This window comes from Rousettus aegyptiacus, unplaced genomic scaffold (genome assembly GCF_014176215.1).
Source record: "Rousettus aegyptiacus isolate mRouAeg1 unplaced genomic scaffold, mRouAeg1.p scaffold_m13_p_10, whole genome shotgun sequence".
Classification (NCBI taxonomy): domain Eukaryota; kingdom Metazoa; phylum Chordata; class Mammalia; order Chiroptera; family Pteropodidae; genus Rousettus; species Rousettus aegyptiacus.
This window is the reverse complement of record NW_023416285.1, coordinates 3,223,274-3,239,222: the sequence shown is the minus strand read 5'-3', so window position 1 is coordinate 3,239,222 and position 15,949 is coordinate 3,223,274. Positions and strand designations below refer to the sequence as shown.

Below are 15,949 nucleotides of genomic sequence, written 5' to 3'. Positions count from 1 at the left end.
GGGCCCCACCAGCCCTGAGGTCAGCCTTCTAGCCTACTGCTCCTGTTCACTTTCATACCCGTTCTCCAAGAACGCTTCCAGCAGGGGGTGGGGGCTGGGGCCGGGGGGCAGGTCCTGCCCCCTCAGGTCTGAGGGGGGCTGGGGGGTTAAGGTGGGCACTGATGGGGGAACCTCATGTTTGAAAGATCATTTGATCGCCATGTGGAGGATGAATTGGAAGGTGTCAGCCTCTGAGCCTCAGTTTGCCTCTCCACAACATGGGGATGGTCCTGACAGCGCTGACCTCCCCAGGGTGACTGCTGTGTGATGACTAAGTGAGCCAATGTGCACGACATGCCGGCACACAGTAGGCCTTCAGCGCGTGGATGGGAACCGACTGGGAGGTTACTGCCACTCCTTAGGGCAAAGACGATGGTGGCATAGGCCAGGCTGTGGATGTGACATTCGGGAGGTTAAGTCGGTGGTGTTTGTGGTTGATCGGACGTGGCGGGTTGGGGTGTGGGAGTGACAGAGTATCTCTGGATCGGACTTGTGTCCCTGGGCATGAAGAAGCCAAGTCCAAGGCCTTGCCCCCCCCCCCCCCCCCACTTCCCTTTTAATGTCTGGCTCTTACTCTCGTCCTGATCTGGGTCATGTTGAAGGAAACATAATGGTGTCCGCTAAAGGGGAGGTACCCTGGAGCCAGGGAATCTGAGTTCAAACCCTGGTGCTGGCACTGATTAGCTGTGTGACCTTGGGTACGTGGCTTAACCCCTCTGTGTCCTCCACGCCCCCCGCGGGAAGTGGAGACACCACCCTCTGTGACAGGGCCCTGGGAAGCTTAGGGAGGTGGCATGTGTGGGTGGTCTTCCTCGTTCTTGTCCCCGAGGTCTGTTTTTGCGAGTCCTAAGGGTTAGGGAGAAATGGCAAGAAGCGAGGCGCTCGCCCCTGCCGGCCCTGCTCGGGGAGGTGTCATGGGGTCACCTCTCTGGAGACAGACGGGGGCCAGGCGCCCTGCTCCCCAAGGCGCTGTTCCAACGCAGCAGGGTATAAGGAAACAAACAATCCGCGTCCCCCGGGGTGGGGCTCCAGCTCCAGGGTGAGCTCGGTCATGGGTCATGGACCTCGGTTCGCTGTCACGGAGCCCCGCCTTCGAGATTTGGCTGAAAAGCGCTAGAGCAGACGTAGATTCGGGTTGCACCTGGCAGCCTGTTCGGAGCCGTCGAGCAGAGCTTGCCAGCAGAGCTTGCCTGAGGTCCGGGTGCCGGGCTCCCGGCTCACCCCCTCCCTGCTCGCCTTCGACCCCTTGCGGGCCGTTTCCAAAGCGTTCATTCAGCACCAACTTTGCCCAGTGCCAGGGGCATCTCTGACCGGGGGAGACACGGAGGGAGGTGAGGACGGCTGGCAGGTAGGATCACGTGTCCGGCTTCAGCCGGGCGGCTCTTCCGGGAGGAGGTTCCCGAGCGGGGCTTGGCGGGGCTCTTTGCCACCACCCGACGGCCGCCGCGGCCTCGCCGCCGTCCCGGCCCAGCCGTCCTGCCGGGCGCCTGATCTCCACGGTCCTTGGGAAGGTTCCCAGCCTGCTTGCTGCCTGGGAAGACCGCAGCTCCGAGACTTCTCCGAGGCCCAGCACCTCCTTTTGTTTGACGGTCTGATCCAGAGTCGTGCGTGAATATTGCCACACAGAGTGTTTATCCCCCCGCAGTGCTAAACTCATTCTGTGTTTGCCTTTTTCACTAAAATGTGGTTTGCAGTTTATAGGAACCCTTCTGTTAATTAGTCATGTTATTTTAATTCTTATTTCTTCCAAAGGTGAAGCCTTAGAATTTTTAAATGCCATCCACCCGTCTATCTGCCCATCTATCTGGCCACATCTGTCTGTCCATCCATCTGTCCACTCACCCACTTGTTCTCCCTTCCATCCATCCATCCATCCACCCATCCATCATCCACCCATCCATCATCCATCCATCACCCATCCACCCATCCACCATCCGTCCGTGTGTCCACCCATCTGTCCGCCCACCCACTCATCCATCCATTCACCCATCTTACTGGGACTCACATGTGCCTCTTTGCTCCTGCCTGTGGCCGCCGTACAAAGGGACGCGGCCTTTCGGAAGCCCTTGGTGCTTTATCCTGCAGTTTACCGAAAGCCCTCATGCCGCCTCTTCTCTCCCCTCCCCAGGAGTACGAGCCATCTTTCAACAGCAACATCACCGCGTTCGCGCTGAAGGCGAAAGTCGTCTACCCCATCAACCAGAAGTTCCGGGTGAGAGTCCTGGGCGCCGTCTCAGAAGCGCAGTTTATTCAGTAATGTCCTAGAGATTGGGGTCGGGGTAGGGGGATTCAGTGAACAATTCCAGGTCCGAAACTTCAGGGTTAATCCATTTGATGGCGGCGTGATCGGGATCAAGGTACGCCCATTGTATATCAGGTGACACACAGTAGGACAGCATCCATCCTCCTCTTTTCACACCAGGGCAAATGCTGATAATGGCAGGTACTAGCATCGATCCTCACTCGCAGACCCCATGACACTTACTAAGCACATACTGTGAGGCTGGCCGAGCGCTGAGCATTTGTCACGCAGGAGGCATTTCAACCTCGAAATAGTCCCCTAAGATAAATTACACGGTCACCTCCACTTTACACATGAGGAAACGGAGGCCCAGAGAGGCTAATGACCTGCCCGAGGTCACACTGCAGGAAGGGGCGGGGCCAGCGTCAACCCCGCCCCACCTGGCTCTAGGTCTTACACCGGAAGCCAGGGAGGAGGTCACGCCTGTGGCCGGGAGGTTAGCCGAGAGTTGTGTGTTTCATGGTGCCTCCAGGAGCCCTCGGCCTGTGAGATGCTCAGTGAAAAATAAAGTTTCCTGGTCAAGTAAGCTGAGGACGACGCTGCCTCGCTCTCCCGGTGGACAAGGACAGACTCTGCGGTCACACCGACCGGGCCTAAGTCCCGCCTCTTTCCTGACTTCTCGGGGCCCCCTTCCTTCACGTGTGAAATGGGGGTAATGGCGCCTCCGCCTCGCCCAGTTGTTTTGAGGGTTACGTGGGGCGGTAGACATCAGGGCTTAGAACAGCGTGGGACATGTGAGCATTCGGTACATGTTCTTACAGCCAGAGCACATCGAAGGCTCCGAGAATTCCTGTACGGAGGACATGATCCCCCTTGTTTCACACAGACTTCCCCAAGTGTTCTGCGGAGCCCTTGGGGCGAGCAGCGACGGTGGCCGTTCCCGGACCTGTTCCCAGGGACACGCGCTGGGAACTGCTCCCTTCCTCCCCTCGGATGCCCGGCGGTGGGCGAGGGGCAGAGCTCCCAGACCGGGGGCGTTTACGCACCACTGGCTCCCACTCCTGGGTGGGCGCTGGGGGTTATGGTGGTCAGGAGCCCCCCTGCCCCCCGCGGTCTGCGTGGAGATCGCAGTGCAGTGTGTATGTGGTGACAGGCAAGACAGATGTGACCAGGAGCCCGTGGAAGCCGGCATGGGCCAGGCCTGGGCGTCTGTCTGTCTGTCTGGAGGAACGAAGCCCAGCAGAGCAGTGGGGTGCCTCAGGAAGGGGGTGGAGTCTGCCGCTCTGGCCTCGGGGGACCTCCTGCAGTCATGGCAGGGACTTCATTTCCTCGATGAGGAGCTTTGAGCTGATCCGAGGGCAGCGGGGAGCCACCTGGAAGGCCTGGGGGGCAGCAGGTTAGTGCGCAGAGCAGGCCCGAGAGTCTGAGGCGGCCGCAGCAGATTTGGGGCACAGCCGCGTGCGGGGGGCCATCGGGGGACAGAGGCTCCTGAAACGGACTCACTGTGGGTCGCGCGGACTGAGTCTGCTCCCTCTCCCGCTGCCCAGCCCCTGGCCGACGGCTCCTCCAACCCGTCCCTGCACGAGCATCTAAAGCAGGCCGTGCTGCCCAACCAGCCGGTGGAGGCCTCGCCTTGCAGCAGCCTGGGGAGTCTGAGCCAGGCCGAGAAGGACGAGCGCAGCTCCTCGTCCAGCATCCACTCGGCCGCCAGCGACGACAGGTTCCTCAGCCGCACCTTCCGCCGGCTGGACAGCTTCCCCGAGATGCTGACCTGTGAGAGGTGAGGGCGGGGTGCAGCCCAGGGAGCCACGTCACTGTCCGAGGAGGCAGCGGAGGCCCGGCAGCCACGCGGCCACCCAGGGGCAGAGCTGGACCCCGTCCCCTCTGTCACGTGCCACGTGGTGGTGGCCGGCATGGGGCTCATGGAGTTGGGGACCTGCTTTAATCAGCGATGTGTCCTGTGCATGGCGAGCAGCGGCCAGCTCTGGTTAAGTGCCTTAACGTGTGCCGGGCAGCGTGCCAAGCACCCTGCAGGGGTTACTGGCTGCGTGAGCTCAAAGGTCGGATCTGTCTGGCTCACTACTATGTCCCTCTTGCCCAGGGGAAGCCTGGGACAGGTTCGCTGATGAGTAAATATCCATCGGTCAATGAATTAATTCCTCGTGATGACCCGAGGAGGTAGGTGCTGTCATGGTCCCATTTTATGAGGAATAAAGTGAGACACAGAGAAGCTAAGTGACTTGCCCAGGGTCACACAGTGGAAGGGGGTGGAGCCAGCCCTGAGACCACCACCTCATCTCCAAAGCCCACACTCTAAGTTGCCAGGGTGCCCAGCCCGGAGCTGGGCTCCACACGTGGCCAGCCCTGGAGAAGCTCAGTCCCGCAGGTCTGCGGGTCTGTCCTCGGCCTCTCTACACTCTGCCGTTCTGCGAGTCAAAGGGACCCTGGATGGGACGAACCAGGCAGGACACGGCCCAGCTCAGGGCTGCGGCATTGACCCTGCAGGTGCAGGGGGACGTCACTGAAGGGGAGCCTCGTGGGCTCCGCCTGTCCCGCCGGGAAGGGCCGTTTCTGAGCGTTTGGACTCAAAACACCCCATGTGGTCATGCAGTCGTTTAAAACGCAGTTGCCTGTGTGGGAGAGACAGGTCAGCGGCCTTTGTTTACACCCTGCCTCTTCTCTGCCCTGGGACACTGTGACCGCTACTTGATTTCTCTGACCCTCTATCTCCTGAGTCAGTTTCCTCCTCATCTGTAAAGTGGGCGTAAGAGCGTCCACATGACAGCCCTGAGAACGGTGACATGCAATGCTGGACCCGAGCGCCCCCGGCCGGAAATGTTAGTTTCGTTTCTCGCACCTTCCGAGTCTTCCTGGTTTGTCCTTGATGACCAGGCAGCGGGTCCCTTCCGGTCGCAAGCGGGTTTCAGATGGCCCCTTTGAGTCCTTCTTGTAAACTTTGGGGGCGACTTTCGGGAACCTGCACACACTGCAGGATTTAAAATCCGGAGCCAGGACGCCCCGTGGCTTGTCCCGAGCCGGGATGCACGAAGGCTCTGCAAGCCGTGCCCCCCTCTCCGGCGCTCTGAATGTCTGTTCTGCTTCTCGTGTGACTTTGCAGCGCGGACCTGGACTTGTGTGTCTATAACCTTCACTTGAAAGACCTGCTGCATCTGGACGCAGCGCTGAGGCAGGAGAGGCGGCTGGTAAGTGGGAGACGGGCTCGTCCCCCCTCCGCAGCTTAGGAACTGGGGCGCAAGGCTGTCTGTGCGCCGATCCCTGGGGACCCTCGCGAAGTCACTGCGGGTGACGTGGAGCCGCCACAACAGGAAGGGAGAGCGACCTCAGACAACTGGCCGCGGAGTGGGAAAGCAGTTTGCGCCTGCCCATGGGCACCGGCCTCGGCCTCGCTTCACCCAGAGCAAGGAGAGAGAGGAGGGAGGGGGAGGGGAGGAGGGGCGGGGGAGGGAGAGGGGAGGAGGGGGAGGGGGAGGAAGGAGGAGGAGGGGGGAGATACCGTTGTTTAAACCTCTCTTTGTCGTTTCCTTCTTTTGGCAATAGATGTTTATTCAGATTTTTAAAATGTGCCTCCTCGACCTTCTTTCGAAAAAGAAGCCCGACGATGAGTTATACCAGAAGATTCTTTCAAAACAAGAAAACGTAAGTCTTCAACCTATAGTTCAAGGTAACTTAAAAATAGTTCATTGCAACATATAACACTTACAGTGTTGTGACGCGAAAGTGGTTTCGTTTTCACTTATATTTTATTACAATGTACACTTTTAACACAGTATAGAACTACGAAAGTTTGTGCATAGATGTAAAAATAATAATGTGTGTTATTAAAATGGGAAAAATATTGGAAGCAGAAAGAATATTAGTCACATCCACTATCAGAGACAACTACAGTTGATACCGTTTTCTGCACAAGAAGCTTAAGGTGTTTTTAAATATATAATTTTCCAGGACTTCATAAGGGTTGAGAGAGACTCTTTCGTTGTTTTTGGAGTATGCTCTGTGTTTCGTGGGAAGGGAGAGGGAATATCGAGGAAGCCAAGCCATTTTTCTTGAGCTTCTATGTTTAATGAGAAAAACAGATTTCTATCATCAAACCTTAAGTGGAACAATGCTCGGAGCATTTAATCACGGTTAAAAAATGTTTCATGATCATGTGGTGGAAAATGAAAGCATTTTTTTCTAGAATTTAAAACTTAGAGTGTTTTTTTTTATTATTTGTTTTCTTTCTTTTTCCCCCCAGGACTTGGAGGAGTTAGAAAAGGGGCTTCAGGCCAGGCTGTCCCACACGGAGATGCTGGGTGCGGGCGACTCCGAGTACGTCACCTTGGCGGACGTGGAAAAGAAGGAGAGAGAGTATTCTGAGCAGCTGATAGATAACGTACGTTTCCTTTCCTGGGCAAAAGCCGTGCTTTCCGGGACAGTTCGGTGGGTGAGCGTAGAGAAGGTACCGAGAAACATGTTTAATACTCGGATTCCCCGGGGTGTCTGCCCGGGAGCCAGGAGTCCAGGGTCTGAAGTTCGGTGACAGAGAGGCAGAATTAAGGGCTGAGGGCTATAGAAGGAGGCTTTCTAAAAGCATGGATCCCCTCGTCGAAATTCCAGATTGATGTTTTACTATTCAAAGCGAAGACTGCTCTCACCCTATGTGTCCGAGGCTCCCAGGCATCAGGCCTAAAAGCCTGTTTTAAATTCCAGAGAGAACAGCTTCCCTCAGATGTCTCTTTCTTGCTTTTGGGTTTTGCTCACCCCTGCGCGTACATTACGTGTCGGATAAATATTTCCGTGGCACCCAGGTGTTGTGCTGGGCGTTGGAGACTCAGAACGAACTTAGAAGACCTGGGCCTGCTGGGAGAGATGCTTGCCAGCCTGGGGGCGGGCGTGGGGGGCCAACAGGTGAGCAGGCGAGGACTTTCTGGGTTACAGGCGTCGTGACAGGTGGCCACTCGGAAGGCTGAGGCACAGTGGAGAGGGGATTGCGTTTCACCTCGGGACTAGGAATGTCTTCACAGAGAAAGGGCCCTCGAGAGGCTGTTTGGGAGGAATGTGGGTGCTGCCCCGTGGGGGTGGGGAGCCGAGGGCAGGCAGGGACCGGGCCTGAGCGTCCCATCTTGTGCCCGGGAGCAGGAATCCCTGACGGTTTGCTGCAGAGGGCGGCTTGGTCCCATTCCTGTTTTAGGAAGACTGCTCGGGCTGCCGTGAGGGCAACGGTGAGCACTCTGGGGCTCATCCGGGAGGGATTTCACGCAGGCCACTGCAGCGGGCATGGAGGGGTGGGAAAATGCAGGAGAGCCGACAGGGCCGTGTGCGCGAGGTGGTCAGAAGAGGGTGCTGAGGATCAGCGCCACGGAAATAAGGGCCCCGGGATGAGAAGCCCGTCGGGAGGGGAGGCGCTGAGCTCCGGCTGGACGTCTGGAGCTGGCGGTGCCTGGGGTGGAGAGTGTCCACCAAGCTCAGGTAGGCGGACGTGGGGAGCAAGGCCGCCCTCAGGAAGAGACGGCTGAGGGAGGGCGTTCGCCCGCTTTCCAGTGGTCCCCGACTCACCAGAGCAGGGGGACATCTCGTCCATGTCTGTGTGTTGCAGGCAGAGGATTCACAGAGGATCCTCTAGCGTGCCGGCCACCTCCAAAAATGGAGACGCCTTTGGCCGAAGAATGTGCGTCGATGGGGTGGAGGAAGGAGCTCGTGGCTCGCCTCAGATCCTGCCAGTGGTCAGGGAGCAGGAGTCAGGGATTGTCAAGACAGGAAGGCGGCGTACGGACTTGGAGGAACCAGGAGAGAGTCACGTCTCGGCCGCCAAGGGGAGCACGGGGCTGGGAGAACGGCGCGGGCGCCCGGCCCCCGGAACTGGAGGCGAAGCGGCCGAGCGGGTCGTGCACAAGGGGTCCGTCTCGGGTGTGCGGGAGTTCGTGGACGGCCATCCGCGTCCTCTCGTAGCAGCGGCGGGGGAGGCCGTGCGAGGGGCTCGAGCGGGGGGGGGGGGGGGGGGAGGGCCGGGCGGGAGCTGGATGGACCCGACCCCGCTGCCTCTGCCTCTGCGACCTGGGGCAAGCGACCTCGCCCACCCGATGTGCATTTTACCCAGAAACGAGCCGCGAGAAACGCCAGGCCTGCACATTGCGTAAAGGGAGGCCGTCGAGACTCTTGGTGCGGTCGTACTCGGAGCTCAGAGAGGTCACGACGATGCACGCGAAGCCCTGACGTTCCGAGCCCCTCGGCAGTTCCCAGCTTGGCCCCCGATAGGGTGGGAGTGGGGAGAAGATAATACCTTCAGGCAGGACGTTGTCGTGGCCAGCGCCGCCTCCGCCATGTCGGTCCTCTGTACTCTCAGGACAGTGATATTTGAACGGCTGTTCATGCGTTTATTTATTTCCAGGACATGCCTCGTCCCTTTTAAAGACCTGGAAGCTTCCAGGAACACACTGTCAAATTTCACGCCCCTCCCCCACCGCCCCCACCACTGTCAGGAGTGCGGCCAGTTTGCATCTTCCGCGGTTTAAGCCGGGCGACCTCATTGTGCGTTCCTGCCGTATGGGCAGCTCAGTGCCGTCTGCTGAAAAGCCACCTTGAGACTGACTGGCACCCATAATGGAACAAGGCGGAACCCCTAGGGAGTGTGATTCTGGCCGAGATAAACTTGCTCTGAATTGCGGAATTGGTTAGAATCCCGGTTTGTGATAAGGAGTGAAGGATGATTCCCCAGCCTGCGCCGCCGTAGAGCCTCACAGCGTTCCTAAATAAGTTCCCCACCCCCTGCCTTTTGCTTCTCATGCTCATTTCACAGATGGAAGCTTTCTGGAAACAGATGGAAAACATCCAGCCCTTTCTCGTGGACCAATTTAAGTGCTCCAGCTCCAAAGCCCGACAGCTCGAGATGACGCTGACGGATAGGATGATTGTCGCCGAAGGGCTGTTGCGGGACTCTCAGGATGTGCAGGCTCTGGTAATGCTGGAGGCGGCGGGGCGGGGACAGAGGGTGTTTAAAGTGGAGACGCGGACCCTCGGGAAGCGGGAACTGCCGCAGAGGTCATGGAGGTCATGAAGCCCAGCGCTGTGTTGCAGATGGGGAGAGAGAGCCCAGAGAAAAGCAGCGAGTCAGCCACCCTGCCGTTCCTCCCTCCCTCCCCCCTCCCTCCCTCCCCGCTTGCCTCCCCTCTCCCTCTCCCTCCCTCCTTCCTCCCTCCTTCCTCCCTCCCTCCCTCCTTCCTCCCTCCCTCCCTCCTTCCTCCCTCCCTCCCTCCTTCCTCCCTCCCTCCCTCCTTCCTCCCTCCCTCCCTTCCTTCCTCCCTCCCTCCTTCCTCCCTCCCTCCCTCCCTTCCTTCCTTCCTTCTTTCCTTCCTTCCATCATTCATCCATCCATCCACCATCTATCCATCTATCCATCCTTCCTTCCCTCCCTCCCTCACTCCCTCCTTCCTTCCTTTTTTCCTTTTTCCTTCCATCCATCAATCATCCTTTCTTCCTTCCTTCTATCTGACCATCTATCCATCATTCCTTCCATCCATTCATCCCAGGTGTGGGGGTGCTGGCCAGTTTCTGCAGCATCAAGCACTAGTTATCAACCCTGGCTGCACCTCGAAGTAGCCTGAGGAGCTTTCAGAAGTACTGAAGCTTGGGTCCCAGATGGGTCCCCGCCCCAGGGTTTCTGATTTGATCCACCTGGAGTTTTTAGAGCTCCAGGTGACCATGGCGAGCAGTCATAGTTGATACCCACTGGTGTAGAAAGAGCTTCTTTTTTTCTTTCTCCTGACTGCCCCATGAATTCCTGGAAGAGCTTTCAAAAAATGCCTGTGCTCAGGCCTCATGGCCAGAGATCAGTCCGATTGCTTTGACGTGGGGGCCGCGGCATCGCTCAGGAAGCAAACCACCTGTGTAGAAGACTCTGCAAATGCGACTTTGAGTCTAGGCTCACCCACTTGAACTGGGACTTAATCCCTCTAAGTTTCAGTTACTCTGAGTATGGAAGAGTGGTCCTAGGAGTTGGCACAGATAGGCAGGGCCCGGGGAAGGGCTCGGTGACTGACCACACCCCCGTCCCGGCGGCTTTCTCTGGAGGTTTAGGGCTCATGCTGCTGTGTGCAGAGCTTGGGGTGCTGGGCTCCATCTCCTCTTCCTCTGGCCATGCCAACTCACGGTTCCATTTCAGACCTGTGCACCTGCCCAGGTTACACTGGCTCAGAAACCTCCAGCGGCCACTCTGCCTTCAGCTCCGAGACCCAGCTCCTCAGGCCCCCAGGGCAGGCCCTGCTGCATCTGCAGAGACCGTCTGCTCCACAGTGTGCACCGCAGACCGGCAGCACCGGCATCCCCTGAGAGCCGGGTAGACACGCAGGCCCCCCCGCCCCCACCCACTCGGGATGTGCACTGTAACAAACTCCCCCAGCGCACACAGCCGTCTGGGAATTTTATATGTTTTTGCCCGTGGCATACACTTATAGTTCCTTTTCTCCTCGGCACTGCTAAAAGATTGGCAGATATTTTGTTCGCAGTGAACAGATGAGTCTGATAATGACTGACCGAGGACCCCCATCCTGTCTAATGGCATCTCAGCCTGTGCCCCAAGCTTCCTGGTGTGCCGTCCAAGCCCCTTTGAATTGGATTTTAATTTGATAAGCCCGCCGACACTAACGCTCATCAAAGGAGAAGGGCTTCTCTTTTTTTCTTTTTTTTTAATTATTATCTTGTCAGCAGGATATTGATGCAGACCAACAAAAAAAATGTATCTTTAGCTGGCTCTGGCTGGAATTCGCTAGAAACTTCCAAATAGGAAGACAGGAAAGAAATAGCTAGGTTCTCAGCATGTTCTTCCTTCGGCCCACGTTGAATGAGAGCACCTACTATGTGCCACATCCTCTTACAGAGATGGTGTTGGCAGACTTGAGCCGGAGACCTGAGCTCACACCACGGTTAGCCATGTGACCGTGGGCAGTTACGTGGCTTCTCTGCGGCTCAGTCTCATCATCTGTAAAATGGGGATCAGAAGAGCCCCTGCTCAGAGACCGAGGGGATAATACATCGGCCCTTCAGCAGGAGCCGGCACGTGGGGGGTGCTCGTGCGCTTTGCCGATGGCGCTCCTGCCGGCCGCATAAACCAGGCGTCCACCGAAGCGTGCCGTCTGTTCAGAAGAGGGGCACGCGAGCTCTGCCAGCATCCTGCGCGCACCCCCAGAATGTATCCCGGGATGTGCCGTTGATGAACTTCAGAAGAATTTAAATGCCTGGGCCGGCATCTGGACCTGGGATGCAGCAGGGAGCTGCAGAGGGCCCCCAAGGTCGTCAGAATCGGTCTCGGGACGTCTGAGAGAGAGCAGATGCTGTGAGCGAGGCGGGCCTCGCCGCGGGTCGTGAGGAGAGCAGCGGCATTCGTGACGGCTGCCTGGGTCCGGCTGCGACTCCTCACGGCAGCTCTGTAAAGCAGGTGTCGGATGAGGACGCTGTGCCCGTGGTCCCGCAGCTGCGCAGGGCGAGGCCAGGCGTGAGCCCGGGGCCCCTGGGAGAGCTGCACTGCTCCCTCGAGCTGGCCAAGTCCCTCGCTTCCTGTCCCTTTGTTCCCCCCGCCTTCCGTCCCAGGCCACCTTGCTCGGGCTCACCTCTGCCCGCTCCCACCGCAGCCTGCGTATACATCCAGAGGGTGCGGTCACTGCAGGCAGCAGAGGTGGCCGCGGGCCGGCCGGGCACAGTCACTACGGGCAGCAGAGGTGGCCACAGCCGGCCGGGCACAGTCACCGCGGGCAGCAGAGGTGGCCACAGCCGGCCGGGCACAGTCACCGCGGGCAGAGCCTCCCTGCTACCCGCACCGGGTCCACGCGCTTGTCCTCCGGCGCCCTCTTGTGGCCACAGGCCTGCCGGCCGCCTGCAAGTTTGTTTCATCGGAAGAGAGGAAAGTTCAAAGCCACTGTCCCTTGGGTTCCTTATGTGGCCTTCTGGAATAACCCTCGGTGTCCTTGTCCATGACTGGGGACTGTTATCCTTGCCACGGTCACACGTTATCAGCACAGACCAGTGCCGCCCAGCCGGTGGCGAGGCCCAGGCCGGGCAGTGCAGCTGGGCCTGTCCTTGTGTTTAGTTCCTGAACGGCAGAGGCTCGGGCAGTGCAGCCCGGAGCGGGGAGGGCGGGGGGCGCGGTGGGCTGGGGGCCGTGGCGGAGGCCCCACAGAGCCTGTCAGGATGAGCAGCGCCTGGCCAGGCATCGGGGTGGGGGCGGAGAGGCCTTTCTGGAGGGCGTCCTGCGTGTGCAAAGGCCCAGGCCCGGCGGAGCCGCGAGCGGGCATGCCGGGCGGCCAGGAGCAGAGGGGTGTGCGGGACGAGGCGGGAGGCTCAGCTGGGCCTGGTCCTCAGGGGCCATGCACCGTGCCCGGGGGTTCGGACTTGGTCCGAGGGTGGTTCCTGGAGGGTCTGGGCCCGGGGACGACAGTGCCAATCATGTCTGTGGCTCAGTCGGGCCCCCGTCTGCCATGCGGAAGCAGCGAAGTGACCTCAGCAGTGCCCCAGGGCAGAGTGACCAGGGCCCGACCTGGCTCGGCTGCGGACCGGCAGGAAGGACGTGGAGAAGGGATGGAGAAGGGGCAGCTGGACCGGGCAGGGTCGCAGGCATGTGCAGGAGAAGGGGCTGCGGCCTGCTCGGGTCCCCGCCGGTGCCGGGCGGCTGGAGGGGCCGTCGCTGGTCGGGAAGGGACTCAGCGCTGCACCCCCACTCTAATGGGGTCCGCTGGACACAGCGGCGCCCCTGACCCATGCGTCGCCCCCTCTCACTCCCTCTGAGAGGGCAGGACAAGCCCTGCAGACCTGCGGGACGCGCCTCTGCCTCCGGACAGCGCTTCCTGCGTGGGGGCGGCGGCTTCCCCGAGAGCCTCGTCCTCCGTGAGGCTGACGCAGTGGGTGAGGGCCGGGCCACAGGCCTCCCTCCTGAACCTGTCTGACCTTGGGGGTCAGCTAAACCTCCAGCACTCAGGCCCTCTGCGGCTCGGAAGCCAGGAACCGTGACTTTTCCGTCGCAGAGGCCCCACGCGGCTGGGGGAGGACTGGCTCCCAGGGCAGGCGGATTTGCCCCTTGACTGCAGGCGCATGCTGATTCCTCCCCGGAGGAGCGGGCCTCTGTGGGGCCTCCCGTATGCACAGAGCACCCTGCTCCTGTCCTCCAGCAGCACCCTCGCCGCGTCCCCACGAGCGACGACGGGGTCCCCGTCTGAGGGTCAGACCCCGGAGGCCCGGAGGGGAGCCGCTCCGTCTGCTCTGCCCGCGGGGGGGTGGGGGCGCCAGCAGACCCCCGTGGCCAGGCGCTGACCCAGGCCGTGCTCCTGTGACGTCCCGTGTGCTCCCCTCCTCAGGACGCCCTGGAGAGAACCCTGGGCCGGGCGCACATGGCAAAGACGATCGAGTCCCTGAAGCTGCAGATCCAAGAGGAGACCAGATGCCGCCTGGCTGCCATCTCCCAGAGCCTGGAGCTGCTGACCGTGGAGGGGCGGCTGTCCGGGCGGCAGAAGGAGGAGCTGCTGACCCAGCAGCACAAGGCCTTCTGGGGGGAGGCCGAGCGCTTCAGCAGGGGTGAGCGAGCAAGGGCTCTGGCGCCTGGACTGGGGCATGGTCCTTCCGGGGTCCCCCGTGCGGTGGGCCATGGGGTGGCACTTGCAAGTGTCTCCGGGGACCAGTCACTTAAACTCTCTGGGCCTCGCTCGCTTCTCCATGGAGGGCGCTCGTGAGGGCTGCCTCCCGCGGTCGGGGCTTCTCTGCTCCGTGCGCTCATTGGCGATTCGGACTGACGGGGACCCCGGTGTCCTGCAGCGGAGCCACTGGGAACGTGCAGAGGGCGGAGGAGGGTAGCAATGCCCAGCAGCGACGCATACCTGTCAGCCACCACTTCCGGGGGCACGAGCCCCGGGGACCCGCCGAGCAGCCAGTGGGTGCGGGTGGGGGATGGCAGAGCGTGCGGGGCGGCGGCAGGGCCCAGGGTGGCCGTCCTCACACGGCTCCTGCGCCTGGGCCGACCCTGGGAGGTGGCAGGGCGGGGCTCAGGGCAGCAAGGGCAGCCAGCGCCGCTTAGTGGGACCACGAGCAGAGACCCGGTCTTTCACCTGTGGCGGGGAGGGAGTACCCCTCTGCACCAGCGTCCTCACGCCCTGGGCAGGATGACGTCAGCACAGGGCTGCTCGTGGCCCTGGCGCCTGGACGGAAGCAGAGTCTGGGGCCTCCTGGGTCTCCCCGGGACGGCTACAGGGCGTGGCACCTGTATGGCTAACGGGTCCCCCAGACGGGCCTGGGCCCCATCGGACCAGGAGCCTCCAGGTGTCTCCGTGAGCTCAGGCCACCATAGCAGGATGCCGCAGATGGGCGGCCTGAGGAACAGGCCTGCATCACTCACAGTCGTGGAGGCCGCAGTCTGGGACCAGAAGTCGGGGACCAGTGTGCGAGCCGATTCGGCTCATGGTCGAGGCCCGTTCGTGGCCTGCACACGGCTGCCCTCCCCCACGTCCTCACGTGGCAGATAGCCGGCTTTCTCTCGTCCTTGTCTCTTACGAGGCACCGGCGCTGTGGGTCGGGGTTCACCGCGTGGCCTGCTAACCTCCATCGCCTCCTCAGAGGCCCCGTCTCCAGGTGCAGCCACGTAGGGGTTAGGGCCTCAGCATGTGAATCCGGGAGGGCGAAGTTCAACCCATAGCACCGGGTCCCACCGCGGTCAGGGACCTGGCCCTCCGCGACACGCGCCTCCCCTCTGCCGTCTTCCTGCTGCCCTTCAGAGATGGGGTCACGGGGCAGGCACGCAGTCGTGGGACCGTGGGACCTCGGCCGGGCCATTCCACTCAGCACTGCAGCTTCTGTGACCCCGTGAGCGTCTGCTGTTGGCTGGAACCCTGGGCTGTGTGCATCTGAACACGCCCGGCCTTGGGGGGACATCGCGCTCAGTGGCCGGGGCTCTGCCAGTGAGGAGAGACCCTGGCAGCAGAGAGTGACTCGGATGAGATGCCGAAGTGGCCCCACAGGCCGGGCACTGTGAGACCCGGAAAAGGTGGGGAGGCGGGGGGCGAGGAGACCGTCAGGCGGTGGGGAGGACCCCGGGCAGAGGGAGGACTGGTTTCTCCTGGACACCTGGCCACACTCTGTTCCTTGGCGCCAGAGGCTTAGCAGATAATCAGGTCAAACCCAGGAAGGTGTGCTCAAGTGACAGCTCACACAGGTGAGCGTGACGAGGGTCAGACAGACTAGAACCCCGGCAACCTGGCCCTCACTCTCTGCTCAGCATCTTCCCCAAAGCCCCAGTGAAGAGTCTGATGAGCTTCTTTGTCTCTGCCCCCGGGAGCTGGCTCTGGGTCCCACACTGTCCCCTCACCCTCCTGCTTTTCCCATCCCCCCTGCCCCGGAGGCAGGCTGAACGCAGGGCCGGGTCCCGGGCTGAACGCGGGGCCGGGTCCCGGGCTGAACGCGGGGCCGGGTCCGGGCTGAACGCAGGGCCAGCTCCCGCTCTCCGGCTGCGCTCGGCACACTGCTGGGGCCATGGGACCAGGTGGGCGAGAGCTCGCGTGGGTCCCCAGTCCCCTCTCCCCCAGCTCACTTTCCCGGGGCCCAGGGGGATCCTCGCCCTTGGCTTCGCCCTTCCCCTGGGCTGCTGATCAGATAGCTCATCCCCGTGGTTTTGAACCTCAGCTCCAGCCTGAAACGTCG

General features: G+C 60.8%; 1 protein-coding gene across 9 annotated transcripts in view; it reads left to right on the top strand.

The window, feature by feature from the left end:
• EVC (EvC ciliary complex subunit 1) overlaps window positions 1–15,949 on the top strand; it is a 46,335-nt gene that overhangs the window by 6,870 nt on the left and 23,516 nt on the right. For 7 of the 9 annotated variants that reach the window (XR_004953022.1, XR_004953023.1, XR_004953024.1 and 4 more), the window contains exons 3-9: window positions 2,168–2,251; window positions 3,829–4,061; window positions 5,400–5,484; window positions 5,840–5,938; window positions 6,537–6,674; window positions 9,078–9,236; window positions 13,621–13,837. Coding sequence is in view for 6 of the 9 variants with exons in the window: in XM_016161237.2 (XP_016016723.2) it covers window positions 2,168–2,251; window positions 3,829–4,061; window positions 5,400–5,484; window positions 5,840–5,938; window positions 6,537–6,674; window positions 9,078–9,236; window positions 13,621–13,837 (1,015 nt within the window). In the remaining 3 variants the exon portion in view is untranslated. Of the gene's footprint in view, window positions 1–2,167; window positions 2,252–3,828; window positions 4,062–4,115; window positions 4,460–5,399; window positions 5,485–5,839; window positions 5,939–6,536; window positions 6,675–9,077; window positions 9,237–13,620; window positions 13,838–15,949 lie in introns of those variants that run through there. The other 2 variants (XM_036227483.1, XM_036227485.1) reach the window with 2 other exon arrangements.